This window comes from Ochotona princeps, chromosome 10 (assembly GCF_030435755.1).
Source record: "Ochotona princeps isolate mOchPri1 chromosome 10, mOchPri1.hap1, whole genome shotgun sequence".
NCBI lineage: Eukaryota > Metazoa > Chordata > Mammalia > Lagomorpha > Ochotonidae > Ochotona > Ochotona princeps.
Window position 1 is genome coordinate 40,405,472 of NC_080841.1, and position 19,314 is coordinate 40,424,785.

Consider the following 19,314-nt stretch of genomic DNA (forward strand, 5'->3'; position numbering starts at 1 on the left):
GACTTAACCTGGGCTTCCTGTTTTCCATTTTCTTGTCCCCCTAAACAGCTGACACATGCTTAAGGCCACTTACTGCCACCCCTCTTTTTAGCTACCTGCAACATAAAAAAATAAGCCAGGATGCTCTGCCTTCTGCATCTCACCTTGGTTCCAAACATAAGGTGATGTACACAGAACAGGTGATACTTGATGGTTCAAGATGGAAAGGTGAACTTCCTGTCTCCAGCCTAAAGGGGGCACTGAGGAGCAACTACTGCGTTGAAGGGAAGAACAGGAGCACAGCAATGAGACCTGGTGCACCTGCTGGTCTACTGCTGATGCGATGCATGGGCTGTGCTCAACAGACCAAGAATCCCATGTCACTCAACGGCAAGAACAGACCAGTTTTCTTTCCATGTTTATCTGGGCTCATTGCATCCAGGTTGGCAAAGTCGATGATTCTGAATTCAGAACAAAATAACACACGACAACAGGCAGCTGATCATTTTAACTACATTTTTAAACCTACAAAGTATACAGTTTTCATAAAATATTTTAATAAATATATTAAGGCTTAAGGTGGCCACTGTCTTGAGGAAACTGGCTTGCTTCCCAACACACTAGTCACACACAATCTTTAAAACTGCAAATTTGCCATCCACCAGTTTGTTCCAGTTTTGTTTTATGTAACGTACCTTCCGATCTCTCCTCCTGTATCTGAAGAACAAGGAATGGTATAAATTTTTGGAAAGTTCAAGAGAAATGCTTCATTTCTCAGTCAAAAGCGCTCACTAGGTCACCTGACCAGTTAGTAATGCAGCTTCTAAATAAATAAAACTGAAGTAAGAGGCTCAGAGGCTCATGAAACAGCACGAAAAGCTGCAGAGCGGGCTGAGGAAGGGGCACAGTGAGTCGCTGATGTTCACACATCACAAACCTTACAACACTGGGGGTGCCAATGACCTACTTCAGGGAAGTCACTAACAACCAGCCACCCCACACAGACCTCCCTGGAGGCCTTCTACAGATTCTCTCGTCCATCCTCGCGACAGATCTGCACGGCAAGTGTGTGAGGGTCCAGGGTCTCCCCATGAGCAGCCACGCGGCTGTTGCAGCCGGCCGCCACCAGGTGTCATTGGAGAGTCTCCTGCCTGCAAGTGGACCCGACAGCCCAGGAGCTTTCTGGCAGGAAGAAGCAGAGGGCGTGACCAGCAGTCAGGGAAGCTGCCCACTGTCCTCTACAGGGAACCCAGAGCCCAGTCGCTGCTGGAGAGGGAAGAGGTGGGCAGTGACCCGTTCCGTGGTAGGCCTCCGTCTCTGTCATCCTGGAGGGAGCTCGGCTCTTGGAAGTACTCCTCATCCTCATCGAAGAAGCCGTTCTCCAGAGCGTAGGTGCAGTCTGGGCTGGCCGCTGCCTGGCATGCTCCCTTGTATTCCTGGATCGACTCATACAGGCTGTAGAGTTGGCAGAGCAAGGACATATCCAGCTGGCGGAGGCCAACCTTGAGGGGGAGGGCAGGGAGGCAACAAGGAGAAGTAAGGGTGGGGTCTAATTGCAGTGGAACCCGCAGCCAGCCATCTGCTGGTGCCAGCACATTCCTCCCCTACAGGAAATGCTGCAACGCATCCCTCGGGGGCTCTGGGTGTCCAGTTTTGAGGACACGTCAGTCAGGCTGTGCCCACACCTTAGACATTACTCAGTGCACCCAGCAAAGGGTGGCACCTGTACACCAGCAGGCCAGCCTGTGGCACTGACCCTGGGCTCCTGGGCACACCCAGTGAGGAAACACACCCCAGTCTGGCCATCCCAGCTGGTTTTTTGCTGGACGCCAAGGTACAAGCATCACTTCCTCTGGTCACACTGGCCTTCCCCATACCATGCAGCCAATTCTCAATTGTCAGGGGGCTACAAACTGCCCTCGTCGGTAACAGCAGTTCCCCTCAGCCAAGGGGACACACTGGCTCCTGTGGCACCCAGCTGGACCCTGGGCTCTGTAGAGGTGGGCTCAGTCACCAGACGCCCCTCCTCCAGGCAGGGTCAGGCTCTTGCCAAGATGATGGCAGGATCCTCCCAGTTCCCTGCCCAGAGCACCTGACCAACACAAGGCAGCCCAAGAAGCTGCAAGCCGTGGGGCCTGAAGTTGCTCCTGGAAACTTCTGCCATGAAAGCATACCGTGACAGAGAAGAGATCTCTTACGGAAGCCCTGTGTCTGTCTACAAGCTCCTCTCTCCCCCAGCTCCCACAGCATGGAAAAGAATGCATCAACCCCAAAGAGAGGGACACAACACACTCCCTTAGACCCACTGCCCAGGCAGTCCCTTGGTGGGAACGCAGCATAGACCAGCACACAGGAGACCCACATGGGGATCAGACTCTGCACACAAGCGCTGGCTGCAGGGCTAGGACCGCAGTGCTAGGATCCAGGGATCACTGCCCTAGCAGCACTGTGAACTGCAAGGGGGAAACGCTCAAGATGGGGGGAGATCTGTCTTCTGCTTCTTGGCCCCCAGGCAAAGTGTTCATCACCTCGAAGACTTGGTTGATAGGAAAACAGAATCATAATTCCTATCCCAGGCTATTGAGAGGATTAAATTAAATAGCAACCCACTTTAGCAAGCAGGAGTCAATTGCCTCTTGGGCTAAAAACACACAGGTACCTGCACACCTGCAAAAAATACAGAAAGTGGTGCAGGATCTGCAACCGTTACAATCACCGCAATGACTCACTGCCCCAGCAATAGGCATTCACCTTGGGACTGAAATCCTACACTGCCCTTCCATGCCCTTCCCTGGCAAAACAATGGGCTCTGCCCCAGCCTGAACAGACCACTAAGGGCAGATGGGGCTGGCCCTCAAAGAAGACCGCCAGGTGGGGACATGGGGATGCTGTTAAATGACATCACTCCTCAGGTTTCCAGCATTCCTCAAATGTTTTTCCCAGAGAGAAACCCTGGCCAACAGGTCAGGGGCCCAGCCTCCTGGCCCCGCTTTGCCATTGCCAATGGCATATCGAGGTCCTTGCCCTCAATAAAAGAAGGCTGAGATGGGCTCTTGTACTTTGTAATCAAGCATTGTTACTTTACCATCAAAGACAGTTTCCTGGGCTGTGCTTACAAGCAAATCATGGTTCAATGGCACCCTGCTCTCAAGAGCAAACCTTTGGGGCCACCATGGTGACACAACAGCCTAAGTGCCAGCATTCCACATCAGAATGCTGGTTCGATTCCCAACTGCTCCACTTCTGATCCAGCCCCCCGGTAACACACCTGGGAAGGTAGAAGATAGTCCAAATGCTTCGATTCTTGCCACCCACGTGACAAACCCAGATAGGTTATAGGTTTCCTGGCTCCTGCCTTCACTCTGGCCCAGCCCTGACTGTGCAACTATTTGGGGAATAAATGAACAGACGAAAGATCTCTTCCACTCTCTTGCCCTTGCTTTCTGTCACTCACAAACAAACAAACAAACAAAACATAAATCTTGAACAGTTAGGCAATGGGCAAGCCGAGGATACCCAGGCCACTACTTCCCAGATCAGACACCATTGCTCTTTTTCCTAGTTAGAGTTTGAGAGAGATTGTGAGTGTGCAGGTACCCCTATGCATCCCAGGAGGCAGGGCCAGCACCTAGCATTTGTGCTTTAAAAACTGCTCTAATGGACCCTGCACAGTAGACTAGTGGCTAAAGACCTCATGTTGCATGCGTTGGAATCCCATATGGGCGCTGTTTCAGGGTGTGGCAGCCCCACTTCCCTTCCAGCTCCATGCTTGTGGCCTGGGAAAGCAGTAGAGGATGACCTGATGCCTTGGGACCCTGCACCCGCGTGGGAGAACTGGAGGAAATTCTTTGCTCCTAACTTCAGACTGGCTCACTTCTGGCCATTGCGGTTATTTGGGGAGTGAACCAACAGATGGAAAATCTTTCTTTCTGTCTCTCCTCCTCTCTGTAAATCTGCCTTTCCAATAAAGATAAATAAATCTTAAAAAACAAACAAACAAACAAACCTCAGATGGAGGACCGGCACAGTGACATAGCACCAGCATCCCATATGGGTGCTAGTTTGTGTCCCAGCTGCTCCACTTCCCATCCAGCTCCCTGCTTGTGGCCTGGGAAGGCAGTCAAGGACAGCTCAAAGCCTTGGGACTCTGCGCCCACATGGGGGACTGGAAAGAAGTTCCTGGCTCCTGGCTTTGTATCAGCTCAGCTTTGGTAGTTGCGGCCTTTGGGAAGTAAAGCAGCAAATGACAATCTTCTCTCTCTCTCCTCTCTTTGTAAAAATCTGCCTTTCTATATAGCAGCCGGTCCTGTATACAAACTAAAATTGAAATGTCAATGAGCAAATCATAGGTTGTGGTTAAGAACTTGTTTTTTGTTTTTTTTTAACATACTGGTTACGCAAAACCATGTCAATTCCATAATGTTACAAATTGCTGTTAATGTTATATTGGGACTCTTAATTGACTGGGATGATATTCTACCAGCTCTAACTTTGGACCAGAAATGGTCTCCCCAAGAAACTGTTCAACCCATCTGGACAATAAGTAGCTGGACTCTATGTTTGGTATATGTTTGCAAGGAAAGACTCTTGATTGAATTTGAACTGTAATACTGCACCAAGGTGGAGGAATCCACCAGGGGGGAGGGGCGTGGGGAGGGGTGGGGGGATTCCCAGAGCCTATGAAACTGTCACATAATGCATAATAATTAATAAAAAAAAGTTAAAAAAAATCTGCCTTTCAAATAAAAATGAAATTTTTTCAAAAACAAAACAAAACAAAATCCTACTCAGATGATCCTAACTTCCAGTTCTTGTGAAGACCAGTGTTCCTGGCATACACATCTTTCTGGCTTTCCTGAGCCAACCTATCTTACTCTTCAAGGACTTCAAGGTGGCCCAGGACTTCAAACCGGCCAAACGGAAGACTGTAGAATAAAGACTACCTCTGCTGGGGCCAAAGCCTGGCCTGGAGCAGGTGCATGGTACAGTGGATTAGGCCCCTGCTTGGGATGCCCCCTCCTGTACTGGAGTACCTGGTTCAAGTCTCAGCTCCTGTGCTTCAGACCCAGATGCCTGCTAACACACACCCTGGGAGGTGACAGCTCGAGTTCTAGTTCCCCGCGACACACACCTGGCAGGGAGACCCGGATGGTTCCTGGCTCAGCCTGTGGTTGTTCCTGTTTTCATGATTTCCTGGCTACCCTGCTAGCACACAGAGGCTCACTTTGAGCAGGTGCAGGAGTTCCCAGGAATGTCAATGCCCTTTGTGCCAATCTGTCCTTTCCTTCCTCTCCCCATTCAACACAGAACTGGAAGGTAGCCCCGGAGAAGAAGGGCCACCTCTCACTCTGGCTAGAAGACAGCCAGCACCGGATGAGAAGCAGCCAGCCACACTGCCCGGTGAAGGGCTACGCGGCGGCTGCAGACTCTGCTAGGAAAGGATGACCTACCCCACAGCCGAAGGCAGGGCTTCCAAACCAGCTCATTCCTTTTCCAACAGATGTGGCTATTTCATACAAAAGCTAAATCCCCAAGCTTGAGGGCAGCCCTTAACAGCAGGTATTATTGTTTACCATGCAGGCATTCTTTCCGAACCACCCTTTCAATATCAAGGCCATTTTTATTCCATCACCTCTACGCCCTAGTGTGTGTGTGTGTGTGTGTGTGTGTGTGTGTGTGGTACTTTACTTCTCTTCTCAGACTCTTTCAGCAGCTGCAGCATGGTCATTTCTCCCAGATCTGCTCTGACTTCCTGAGATTCCTCTGCAAGATCCTCAGATTTCAACACAGAAATCACAGCATGGCGCTTAACTCAGCAAATTCTCACACGCTTATCTTTTCTAGAACTTAATTTTTTTTAAAATAAAAAGTATTAACTTTACTAAAGCCACACCCCCCTAGCACCACACTGGCATTGGCTCAGAATATCATGGCAGAAGCTCATGGTGAGTAAGGAACTAAGTTTCCCAGAGTCACTCGGACACCAACAGAGCTGGGCAAGCCCCAGCCTCCCCGCTGAGTCACAGAACGCCTCCGAGGCAGTGAGGGACATGCTGCCAAAACCAGTCTGATTCCTGCCTGGCTGGGGTGGCTTCAGGTCAGCCGGGATGACAGCAGGAGCCTGGGCTTGGCGGTGCAGACACCTTCCCAAGTATACAGGGCTCTCACTTCCTTGTGGCTCTAGACTTTCCCCGACAATGCCAGTTCCCAGGTACCTCCAGGCCCATCTAGGACCTGTGTGTCTGGCAGCACGAGGATGAGTTAAGGAAGCAGGCTTGTGACTGGGTAGGACCCCATCCTAGAAACAAAGAGGCACAGCATGGCCCTGCATACACCTATTAACACATCTATTACATAATTACACACCAAGCACTCAGGCCAATGGAAACATGCATCTATCACACAATTAAACACATGCCAAGCACACAGGTCACTGGAACCACACGCCTACTACATAGTTAAATACATACATTAATTAAACTACACAATTAAATACATGCCAAGAAAAACAGGCCAATGGAACCACACAAGCTGCCTGAGAGAAGCCAAAGAGACCCCACCACATCTGCACTGTTGTCCACGCAAAGGGGAGCCATCTGCAGCTGGGGGGAGAAGTACCCAGCAGTGCCACCATCACAGGCTGTGGAGCAGGGCCACGGCTAGACAGGGCCTATCGGAGGAGGATTAGCTGGTATGTATCCTGGCAGGAAGGCGGGTGTCCCCAGACCATGCTCACTGGAAAGCAGTGACGAAAAACACAGCAGTTCCAGCCCCTGACATCTGTACCCCCTGACTCCAGCCTTCAAGTAAGGGAACAAGCAGCTGGCCTCCCTTGGCGTGGGCTCTCACTGCCAGTCCTTCCTCTCTCCCTTCAGGCTTCCTGCTTCCTTCCTCTTCATCCCCCCCATCCCTCTCCCAGACCCCTTTTGTCGCACACCCAGGTGGTTCCCCAGGCCGCAGCGCTCCCAACAATGGCTGGAGCTCTGCGCACCCTGGAAATTGTTTCCCTCTCCTTGTGAACAATAGGTTCCGCACAGGAACACACCTCAGACAGGATGGGGGGCCCAGCTGGGCTTCACATCCCACAGATGTCTTAGTATTTCGGGCGGCTGCAGTCCTTCATAACTGAGAAATGTGAGGTAGCAGCATGATTGTTGGAGGACAAAAGACGGGCTTGCAGGATGGGAGGAGCCTTCACAAGGAAATTTTTATTGATGCAAGCAGCAGAGGACAGTCCAGGTCCCTGGGTGCTGTCACTCCCCCAGGAGCCCAAGCAGAAGAAACCCCTGCCTCCTGGCTTCAGCTTGGTCCAGCCCTGGCTGTTGCAGCCATCCGGGAGATAACCAGCAGATGGACGTTATAACCCACCTCTTCTCCCACCCCCTGTTAACTCCACCTCTCAGCAAATAAATAAATGGTTACTTCTTCCTCCAGTACTTCAAAGAATCCCAGACTGCCAAGGAGCTGGAGGTGTTTCCAGGAGGACTGGGTGAGGAGGAAGGGCGGGGCAATGCTCCATCAGCCTCAGAAGTCCCACTGAAGCCTTCCTCAAAACGATGCCCAGCGTGCCAGCCCGGTGCAATTTCTCGACCACAGTGGAAAAGGCTTTACAGAAACCATGGCTACAGTGTGGGTGGACCATCAGAACTAGGTCATTCTTTGGAAGAACCTGCCAGCTGGGGAGTCCTGGAGAACAGCAAGCAAGTCGACAGCTAGGCACCAAAGTTCACGTTGCACAGGAACATCTGGAGGGTCTCCCTGCATGTGTGCGTGTGTGTACCCCCACACACACACCCCACACACACACCCCCCCACACACACACCCCACCCCCCACACACCCACACACACACACACACCCACACCCACACCCCACCACACACCCACCCACCCCCCACACCCCCACACACACCCCACACCCCCCCACACACCCCCCACACACACCCCACACCCCACCCCCCCACACACCTACCCCACCCCCCACACCCCCACACACACCCACCCACCCCCCACACACCCCCCCACACCCCACCCCCCACACCCACACCCCCCACACCCACACACACACCCCACACACACACCCCACACCCCCCCAACCCCCCCCCACACCCCACACACATACACCCTCCCCCCCACACACACACCCCCACACACACCCCACCCCCCCACACACACACCCCACACACATACACCCCCCCCACACACACACACACAAGCTGTTGATCGCAAGAGGAAATGTCTGTTGCCAGGACCTTCTGGAAAGTAACACTGGGTGTAGGAGGTAACAGATTACCAGCTGTTCAATGTATAGCAGTCTGTACTGCTTAAATATATTCCTAATAATTACATTTCTCTTTAACTTTCAAAATGTTTGTAATAAAATAGATAGCGGGTGTGCATGGCTAATAAACAAGAGAGCACACTTTTAAAAAACCTCTTAGAGAATGAACCAACAATACCTGGAAGCCTCCAAACACCACACAACTTTTAAATGAGCTAACTAGTCTATTCCTAGCGAATACGTCCTCTTCATCTTTGTGAGACAGACACTAATTTTTTTAAAAGAGTTATTTATTTTACTTGAAACTCAGAGGTCTAGAGAGAAGGAAAGATACAGAGAGAGATCTTCCACCTGCTAGTTCACTCTGCAGATGACAGCAACAGCTGCAGCTGAGCCCATCTGAAACCAGGAGCCAGGAGCTTCTTCCTGGTCTCCCACATGAAAGCAGGGGACCAAAGACATGGGCCATCCTTCGGTATTTTCCCAGGCTATAAGCAGGACATTGGATCATAATAGGGGCAGCTAGGACTTGAGCAGGAGCCTGTATGGAATGCCAGCACGGTAGGCAGAGGTTCAGCCTATCAGATCACCATGCCAGTCCCAGCAGACATTAATTCTATCAATGGAAGGAAACTAAGGACGGGCATTGGGCACAATGGTAAGGATGCCACCTGCAATGTCAGCCCCATCTAGGAGTGCCTGGTTTGAGCCTCAGCTTCTGCACTTATGCCTCAGTTTCCTGTTAAAGCACACACTGGGAGGCAGCCAAGGATGGCTCGGGTGCTCAGGTCCTTTGCCACCCAAGTGGCACATCTGGATAGGTTTCCAAGCTCCTGCCTGTCGCAGACATTTGGGGAGTGAGCCAACAAGCAGAAAACTGACTCTCCCTCTCTCTGCCTTTCAAACTAGATGCAAATAAACACATAAATATTTTCTTTGCTGGGGAAACAAGCCCAGAGCAAGGCGGCAGCAGGACTAGTGGGCGGATGCGCATGACGGGCACCAGCCTGCACGGGCGACGCAGGGGAGAGTGGAAGCCATGCCTTCCTGCCTGCACCAGTGTAGCAGGCGGTGAAGATCACAGGCCACTTTTACCTTTGGCTTCCCGGATTTCCTGTATTTCCTATGATCCACAAGTGTGAACTGACAATGACAGAATTCCCACAGTCTTTTCTAAGACGTAATGAATGAAAACACGTCATCTGCAGATGGCCCTCACTCCGCTTCAGCCAGGACTCGGTAAATGCCTCCAAGCTAATCTAGGCGTCCAGTGTGTATCCGCAGGACTGGGCTGTCCCTGAAACAAGCAGGGACCCAACCAAACAGAACCTGATTTCACATAAAGGATGTGCTGACAGAGGCACACGGCCCTGCACCCCGTTCCCAGAAGGACACGGAAGGGGTGGCCTTTGCCAACACTGCATGGCGCGGGACACACTGTGAGCCACTCGAGTCTGACAGAAACACCCTGATGGCCTCTAAGCGCTAAGCTGTGGGCTTTAGCTTGGTACCCATTAGGGAAGCCTCTCCCGACAGCAGCCATCTCCTCTCCAGGGCACAAGCATGTGGGCGGTCGGCCAGCCGCATCCCTGATGCTATTCTACACTTGCCACTCCGAGACCAAAGTCACAAAAGCCATGGAGTTTCCGGTCAGACTAACCAGGCTGTGGGACAGCACCCTCACAGCGGGTCAGTCCTCAGGTCCGCTCCATACTCCATGCCTTCCCACAGATTTCTCTACCAATTGAGCAGGTTTTCTATTAACCTTTAACAACTAGGCCATCTACACCCGTACAAAGCCCGTTTTTGCACCTTAGGATTCTCCTGTTTCTCTAACCCAAACTAACATCAGAACAAGTCTACTTCCTCTCGTTCTGTCTTAGGGAAGAAAGGCAATCGACCATTTCCTTTAAGAGGTATCATTGTATACTTTCATTTGATTATAACAACAAAGCATTGCAATTAAATTAAAATTCAAATACTTTATAAGTATACAAGCCAGTCTTTCACAGCTCCCTGCTGTAAAGCAGCCAACTTTGAATGTTCTGGTCTTGGGACTTTTTAATAGTCTCAAAAAAATGATTAGGGATCCCCAAGAGCTTTTGTTTATATGGAATGACCTATCACTATTTACCTTACTAGAAATTAAAATTGAGAATCTTTATAACATTTACTAACCCACTGGTGCCAGTGTAGTAACTTAGTACACTAATCCTTAGCATGCAATGTTGGCATTCCATATGGACAAGGGTTCTAGTCCTGGCTGCTCCACTTCAATCCAACTCCCTACCTATGAACTGGGAAAGCAGAGAAGGATGGTCCAAGTCCTCAGGCCATTGCACTCATGTGGGAAACCTGGAAGAAGCCCCTGGCTCCTGGCTTTGGTTCAGCTCAGCTCCAGCCCTTGTGGCATTTGGGGAGTGGACCTGAGATGGAAGATCTCTTTTTCTCTGTGTGCGTGTGTATGTGTGTGTGTGTATCTCCTCTCTGTTAAATCTACCTTTCCAGTAAAATCCATTACAAACAAATAAACCTCTAACTTATTATGGACAGCATTTGGGGTGGGGTGGGGAATCTTTCAAAATGCCTAGCTATTCTGCTTCCACATCTGGGTCCTGGGTGACATGCTGTTTCAGCTGACGATTAATGAAGAAAACGTGTCTACGGAAATGTGTAACTGGAAAAGAAACCATTTTCATACCCTCTTCAAACAAGTGTGGTGAGTATTTCTTCTTGCTACTATTCTTCAACTAGTTGTCAGACAGAATTTAAAGCTATACCCACATACTCTCCACACTGTTACAGCTAACCCATCAGTCCCGCAATGTAAGCACATTATTTCCTACCAACCACCAGTCATGGGGAAAATTATTTCAAGACACTGTACAGATCTTTCAAATGCTGCCACATCTCCTAACATTTGCCACATTTTCAGTATCACCACCATATAATTATGGACCCCAAAAGTCACAGGAACCTCCAAGAGTTCCTAGACCACATTTTTAAGAACCATTGTTCTGGGACCCAGCTCAGTACCCTAGTGGCAAAAGTCCTCACCTTGCATGCGCTGGGATCCCACATGGACGCCAGTTCATGTCCCAGTTGCTCCATTTCCCAACCTTGCTGGTGGGCTGGAAGTGCAGTAGGGGACAGCCCATGTGGGAAACCCAGAAGCAGCTCCAGGCTCCTGGCTTCAGATGGCTCAGTTCTGGCCATTGCAGCCATTTGGGGAGTGAACCAGCAGATGGAAAATTTTTCAGCCTCTCCTTCTCTTTAAATCTGACTGGCCATTCAGGTTAATGCGTGCCTCCTGAAATCCACTCATTGGGCTAATTCACTAGATATCTGGTAGCTGCTGAAACTAAAATATGCTAAAGCTAATCATGACGAGTTTCAGAAGTCAAACGTATTCCCCTTAGATTCAGTTCCTCATCCCACCACTGCAGATAAGGAACTCCGCCAAGCTCTGCATGGAGAGCTTCCCACACTCACAGGTAGGAGACGGAAATAACTGACTGCTAGTTTTAAAGCAAAAAAAAAGGCAAAGGTATCCCAAGGTGTAGCTAGCAGTACCTGCCACTGCTAATCTGAGCAGCAGGACCCAAGAGCCAGATACACTGCTTCTTGCACACTCCAGCCTGTCTCTGGACTCGGGGGTCACTCTGGGTTACGGGTATGCTTAATGAGCCACTGGATGGGACAGTCTATGTAGAAATCTATACAAAGAATGTATAAACCCACTTAGGCCGGCTCTGAAAGGCCATCAGAGTTAGGAGATTAAAGTCTTTCAAGCTGTGGAACCCCCAAGGGTAGAGTGTTTTTGTGCAGAAAGGGGTCTGCAGCAAACACCTAGAATCTTGCTACTCCAGTGGCCCCTAGCTCCAACCCTGGCAACTGTCCTCTCTGCGCGAACACCCAGTCCCCAGCGCCATCCATGTGGTAACACCATCCTACTAAAGCACCAGCCTGCCCCTAGCTCCACTGGCTGGGGCGGGCTGGCCCGGACTGGCCTGGGCTGGCCGGCTGTTGTCCATCCACAGAGTTTACAAACTGGAACCAAGAAGCGTGACCAAGACTGAGTGGGGACACTACCTAGCAGCAGCCCTAAGAAAGGAAAAGAGTAAACCTATGGGAGTCGAGAGGAGGAGACTACAACTGACTACTGGGGTCAAGTTCACCTCTGTACCCTAGGTCGCCAAGCAGCACGTGTGGATTTAAAAAGCTTTCACATCAAAGCAGACTAATAATCTAATTATTCCAGTAAGTTTTGGAAAAAACCTTTTATATACCCAAGCCTGTAACATGATTCTCCTCTGCTAAAGCTAGTCTAGATTGAGTTTCTATACTAATATAATGGGAAATAAGCTAAGACTCATAAAAGGGAAAAACAGACTAAAACACAAAATTATTTTGTCACTAATAATAATAATGTGAAACAAACAACATTGTTTCAAGGACACCCTTATCTAGCATCTCTTCAACTGTTAGGTATTTCCTGTTAAGCCCTGTATCTGCCACAGTACTTTATAATTAATATACACCCAAGTAAACTTACCCACAGATGTAAAAACATTTTTGAAAATGCTAGGGGCGGTTCTGGTCCACAGATCTATAACCGCCTGTGTGACCTTTCAAGTTTTCCAACAGGAAAACTCCTTCTCTGGGGAAAAGACAGGGACTCACAGGGTGCAGCCTGTCACAGACAAGGGGCTCCTCAGAGCAGAGCATGACGTCACTGGTCATTGGGCCAGAAGCCTTCATCCACAGCACTCGCCCCTGCCCTCTCAGCCTGGCCTCATCTCCCCAGGCTCTAACCCAGGCACCTCCTCCCCTTGGAGACTGCATTTCCTTCCTCAGCTCCAACCATCTTGGCCCCAAGCTCCGTAGGTGCAACACGCAGCACCCTCTTCCCTCTGAAGCAGCCAACTGCCCTTTCTCCACCCCCACGGCTGTAACCTTCCCAAAGGCTGATAAGCCACCTTCAAAACGTCACTTAGGAGGTCGCTGCACAAAGTCTGTGTAAACTGGACTTAAAAGAGAATTTTAAAATTGGAGTTAAAAGAGAAGTTTACTTTGGTGCAATGTAAGTTTGAAATGGAGCAGGCACTGGGCCTAGCCTGGTCCCCAAGTCCTGTCCAAGAGCACCCCGGAAGGAGGCAGTGATGGCTCAGTACGTAGGTGCCTGCCACCCATGTAGAAACCTGGACTGACCTGCCTGCTGCAGTCAGCCACTGCAGGCACCTGGGCAGTCCACCAGTAAGCAGGAGCCCCATTCTTCCCTTGAGTACATAAGCAAAAATTATAAGATAGGTTATAAATAACTTTAAAAAATTCTTTTGAAATCCATGCAGTTTTTAGGGTAATACTTCACATGCATTTTTTTAAAGATTCATTTTTATTTGAAAGGCAGATTTATAGAAGAAGCAAAGCGTGAAAGCTCTTCCATCTGCTGGTTCACTTCTCCAAATGACTGCAATAGCCAGAGCTAAGCTGACCCAAAGCCAGGAGCCAGGAACCTCTCCCGGATCTCCCATGCAGGTACAGGGTCTCAAGGTTTTGGATCATCATCTACTGGTTTCTCAGATCATAAGCAGGGAGCTGGATGGGAAGTAGAGCAGCCTGGACATAAACCAGCTCCCCAGGGGGCTGCCAGTACTTGCAGATGAAGAATTAGCCAGTTGAGCTACCACGCCAGCCCCTCCCCTGAATTTTTTTAAGCTATTTCATATGCACAGATTTCAAAATCTGCACTAAAATAAACTCATCTCTTAACTTCATTGTCCATTCAGTTCCACGTACTGTCATTCACTGACAGGAAAAATGTCTACCATGTGTCCTTCAAAAGCAAACCAGATCGTGTAATATGACCCAGGTGTGTGGGTGGTAGGCAGTATAGAGCAACAACCAAACACAGCTTTGGAGCCAGACAGACCTAGCAGGGTCTGTGACCTTGTTAGAGTTAAATGAATCATCTTTTTAAAAAATATAAAACAAGGGACCATGATACAGTAGGTTATGCCTCTGTTTGTGGTGCCAGCATCACATGTGGGCACCAGTTCGAGTCCTGGCTGTTCCATTTCCAATCCAGCTCCCTGATGATGTACCTGGAAAGTGCTTGGGCCCCTGTACCCATGTGGGAGATCCGGAAGGAGTTCCTGGCTGGCTCCTGGCTCCTGGCTCCTGGCTCGGGACCAGCTCAGCTCCAGCCATTGCAGCCACTTGGTGAATGACCAGCAGAGAGAAGATCCCTCTCTGTGTCTCTCCTTCTGTCAATCTCCTTTCAAATAAAAATAATAAATCTTCACATATGTAATAGACCTTGAGTATCTATCTCATGGGGAACTTAGAAGGATTAACAGCCATAATGTGTGGAAATCATTTGCATTATTCCTACATAAGAAATGACAACAGATGATCTCTGGGAGCTAGGCCCGTGAATCATCTTTTTAAAAAAAGATTTATTTATTTTTATTGGAAAGTCAGATATACAGAGAGGAAGAGACAGAGAGGAAGATCTTCTGTCCACTGACTCCTGCCCCGAGTGGTTGCAATGGCCACGTGGGTACAGGGTCCCAAGGCTTTGGGCCATCGCTACTGCTTTCCCAGGCCACAAGCAGGGAGTTGGACGGGAAGTGTGGCCGCCAGAACACAAACAAGCACCCATATAGGATCCCAGAAGTGCGAGGCAAGGACTTTAGCCACTAGGCTACTGTGCCAGCCCCATGAATGATCTTAAGTTGGTTCACTTAGCTACACTTTCCACAATAAAGCTTATGCCACTGTGGATTCCTATCTCATCACTTGTCCCAACTCACAGTTTCTGCCTCAGAGCCCTGATGGGGTGCAGGGCCCTCCCACCACCTGGGGGTCAGCCATCTCCCCAGGGAGTCTCCCAGCTCCAGGTCTCCCCTCTGCACCCTGCTAGTGAATTCACTTCTTCAGAGTCCAAGTCTGACGGGGCCGGGCTCCCGCTGGAACTTCTCTCTGCTACTTGCCCAGCACACATGGGCCATCTGCCCCGGTCCCTGCTCTTTCTCAAGGGCTGGCTTTGCTGCTACCCTCCCAGGGCTCTTCGTTCTTAGTGAAATCCTGTTTGTTCCTGAAGGTTTCCACACCACCAGGGAGCTAAGCCTCATGCAAAGGGACCCAACCCACTCTTGCGGGGAGATGGGCCTCTTTCTGGCCTTCTGTCCCTTCTGCTACGCCGTCTAATTATGTCCCTTGTCTCTGACCTGCAGCCTTCCAAGTTCAAGAGATCAACACTACTCTGCAGTTAAGTCAGAAATGAACTCCCAGTTCTTATTTTGCAATGCCTCCCTAAGGGGGGCCTCATTGGGGCAGAGACTCCCACTAGCCCATGTCAGCAAATCTCTAACCAGTGTCATGTAATAGCAGGCTAGGGCCAGCATCCCCTGTGGGCACCGGTTCAAGTCCTGGAGGATCCACTTCTTGTTCCTGGCCTGGAAGGCAGCAGAGGAGGGCCCTTAAACCCACACTGGACTCGGAAGAGGCTCCTGGCTTCAGGTCAGCCCAGCTCTGGCCGTTGCAGCTATGTGGGGAATGAACGCGCGAAGGGAAGATTTGTCTCTCCTCTCTCTCTCTAACTCTGCCTTTCCAATAAAAATAAATTAATCTTAAAAAAAAAAATCCAGCAAGCCAGACCTGTGACATTTCTTGAAAGGAACCTGTCAAGACCTGCCCTGTGCTGCTCACCTTCAGCCCAGCTGAGTGTCAGGCCAGCTCCAGCGCCTGTTTATTTTCCTGACACTGCCAGCAGGCTCTGGCAGGGCTTAGGCCCAGCATGTAATTAGAAGGTTGTGGCTGAACTTCCATCACACCAGGAGGGACCTGGAAAAATACTCTAGGGAATGTCTGGTGACTCCCCAAGCCGCCACCACAACAAGATGCCCTGAGCTGTTTACAAATCCGAGCTGCCTGGGAGTGGCCCTGCGCTGCTGCTGCCACTGCAGTAACCAGGGGTGCACGGGCTTCCCCTCTCACACCTTGGGGTATACTGGGTCCAAGTTCCACCCTGGGTGCAGCTTTACTGAATGAAAACGCAGCTCACCTATACACTGCCTGCTCCTGTCAACTAATGGCTGCTAACACGTAAAAATGGTCGGCCTGGCCTTGAAGGCCTTCGCTAAGAAACTCAGAGAATCCTTTCAGAGAGATGGACATCGCCTCCATGCCTGCCATAGAGTGGGAAGACCATACTTAGCCAACTGATGACAAAGTGCTATGGCTGCTTTCTGGACTCAATTAAGCCAGGACACAGAAGAGCCTCAAAACAAAAATATACATACATTGAATTTTTCTAAATGATATTTTAAATAGAACAGTGACACATTTTCTGGCAAACTTATTCTTAGGAAAAAAAGTAACGTCCCTCTATTCGATTTCCTTAATACCTACCCGCCCTAAGACAGGGAGAGAATCCGGACTTGGTGAAGGTAAAGGGTAGTGCTTAGAACCAGGTGGGTGGAGTGACCAGGAACCACAGGAAAGGAAGTTTTTCCATTCCCCTTGAGCCAGGCCTGTGCCTACAAGTGATGGTTATTAGCACCACCTGCGTTTCCCATTTCCCAAACACCTACTGCACTATCCGAAGACCCAGAAAGCTAACCCCAGTGTGTGGCGCGCAGACACAAGCCCAAAAACCCACAAGAACCTCAGCCACACACACAGGCTGACTGCCACATAGCTCAAGTGAGAGGTTGGAGAATCAGCTTTACCAGGTGCACAGGGGCGCAAGGCGTGCTGCGGCCATCCCAGGGTAATCGGATTCCAGGCGCACAGCCTGTGGTGGGGGGCAGCAGGCTAGCCTGTTCCATTCTGCTGTCCACACTCGGGGCAGACAAAACCAGTCTTTTTAGAGGAAGAAAACCCAAACGCGAACAACTCCTGGGGTTGCGAGAAAGACAGGGAAGGCGGTCCCTCATCAGGGAGTCTGGTTTCCCGCGGGAGATAGGGCACAAAGCTGCCGCCCCCCCTGCACCGAGACGGAGCGTAAACCCCGCACCGTGAGCCGCCTGCGTCTTCGTGCCAGCTGGAATAGCAGTACTGGTTCTGGGTGTCCGGAAGCTGCCCTCAGAGAGCGACACAGAGAGGGCTAGTGAAAGTGGGTGGATGGACGACGCTTGGGGCCCAGGGGCCAGACAGGGGCGGGTGGGCTCGGGGACTTCCGGAGCAAAGCGCGGCTGCGGGCGAACTTTCTTGGGACAGCGAGCCCGGACGGGAAGAAGCCCAGCCCACAGAGCCTCCTTACCATCTCCTTGCGGAGCAGAGCCAGCGCCGCGTCCAGGTTGGGGGGCTTGGAGGGCAGCGCCGCCCCCCGGGCCCCGCCGCCGCCCGCGCCCCCGCGGCTCAGCTCGTCCTGGATGCGTGACTTCTGGGCGTAGAGGCGCTCCAGGTGGCGCCAGCCCCCCGACGCGCCGCCGCCCGACGCCGAGTGCAGCAGCCCGCTCAGGCTCTTGGGCAGCGGGGGCAGCCCGTCCACGCGCAGCCCCCGGCCTGCGCCCGAGCCCGCGGACCCCGGCCCCGCGCCGGCCCCGCTCATCGCGCCCCTGCCCCGGCCACGCGCCCTGCCGCCCGCCCGCGCCCACGACTCTCCACCGGCCCCGGCCCGCCCCCTTCCCGGAGGCGCTCCGCCCACTTCCCCTCCCCGCAGCCCCGCCCAGCCCACGCGCCCAGGCTTCCCCTCCGCACCCCATCCCCGGCCTCCAGCCGAGCCCCAGGCCCGTCTGGGCACCGCTCCTCCAGACCCGCTGGTCCCCTCACACCTCCGCTCCGCATGCCTCTCACCTGATGGCGCTCGCGGTGTGTGGCCGAGCCCCAGTCCTTGCCCCACTTCCGGTGAGCCAGTCCGCAGAGCTGCCCCAAATGACCCAAGGGAGGTCATTGCTTCAGATCCGCCCCGACGAGGCTAGCTGGTGTCGGTTGGGACACTGGGCAGGAGGATGGACTCCAGCCACAGCCCCCACCCCCGCCCCAGGACGGTACGCAGACCTCTGCTGGTCATGCAGACCTCGCTGCGGGCCAGGGCTGGGGCCCTCGCAGACTGTCCACTCAGGTCATCAGACGTAACTCCCACCTCAGAGAGGAAATGGAAACAGGCTTGTCCTTTCCAGAAAGAATGGAAATGCCAGCCACACAGCTCAACCACAGACTGGAAACCAGTGCAGCAACTGCCCTATAGAGTGGGCCGCTTTTTAATGCCCCCGATGAATTATTTGGGCTATAAAGGATCTGGTTGTTCTAAATATACTGTTCCAAGCGCTTCAGACACCCTGCAAACAGATCTGCACCCCCAGGACACATCCTTTCTTTAATCTGTCACCCTGTTGAGCTGCCCTAGAAGCAAAGTCTTTGAAACTGGCTCCCAGGCCCTCTCTACGAGGCTGATAAGCAAAAGCCGCAGACAGGCACTGTGATCCCAGCGCACCCAGAAGGCAACCCACCCCAGCCACTGCCCTAGAATTTTCCACCTCCGCATGGTGCAGCGCCTTCCACTGGCTAGCCAGTCATGTTTCCAGCTGCCAGATATTCATTCATTCACCTGTTTAAACATTGGGTGTCTACTGGAAGCTTACCAGTTTGCCCCAGGGGAGAGTCAGGGAGAGAACGGGCAAGGGGCACTTTGACCTCTGGTTCACGTCCTCGCCTGGATTTCTGTTGCTTGGGTTGTCACCTTGCTGTCTTTGCTATGATACCCAAGCCGAAATCGCTCAACTTAGTTCATAGAAGTGTCTGTTCTGTGAGGATGCTTTCAAAGCACCGGACACTGAAATCATTTATGAAACATAGATTGCAGAAAGAGGGTTCTGGCCAGCTGGATGGCCACTTGTGAGGGCCCAGGTGTCTGGATCTCTGAGGAGCACAGGGCCCCAAAGTTGTGGGCACCACACATTAAGCCACCCCATTCAATGCTGGCATCTCATTTGAGAGCCTTCCAGGCCCCAGTTGCCTGCAGATACACCTGGGGTAACAGGAGAGGGTGGCCCAGGCCCTTGGGCTCCTGCCACACATGTGGGAAACTCAGACAGGGCTCAGGCTC

General features: G+C 51.6%; 1 protein-coding gene across 1 annotated transcript; it reads right to left on the reverse strand.

Annotated features, from left to right (window-relative positions):
* Window positions 1-637: 637 nt before the first annotated feature.
* FAM89A (family with sequence similarity 89 member A) lies at window positions 638-17,865 on the reverse strand. The gene is made up of 2 exons (XM_004578873.2): window positions 17,527-17,865; window positions 638-1,481 (listed from the first exon to the last, which is right to left on the reverse strand). The coding sequence occupies exons 1-2, from the start codon at window positions 17,815-17,817 to the stop codon at window positions 1,218-1,220; spliced, it is 555 nt and encodes a 184-aa protein (XP_004578930.2). The 5' UTR covers window positions 17,818-17,865; the 3' UTR covers window positions 638-1,217.
* Window positions 17,866-19,314: the final 1,449 nt, after the last annotated feature.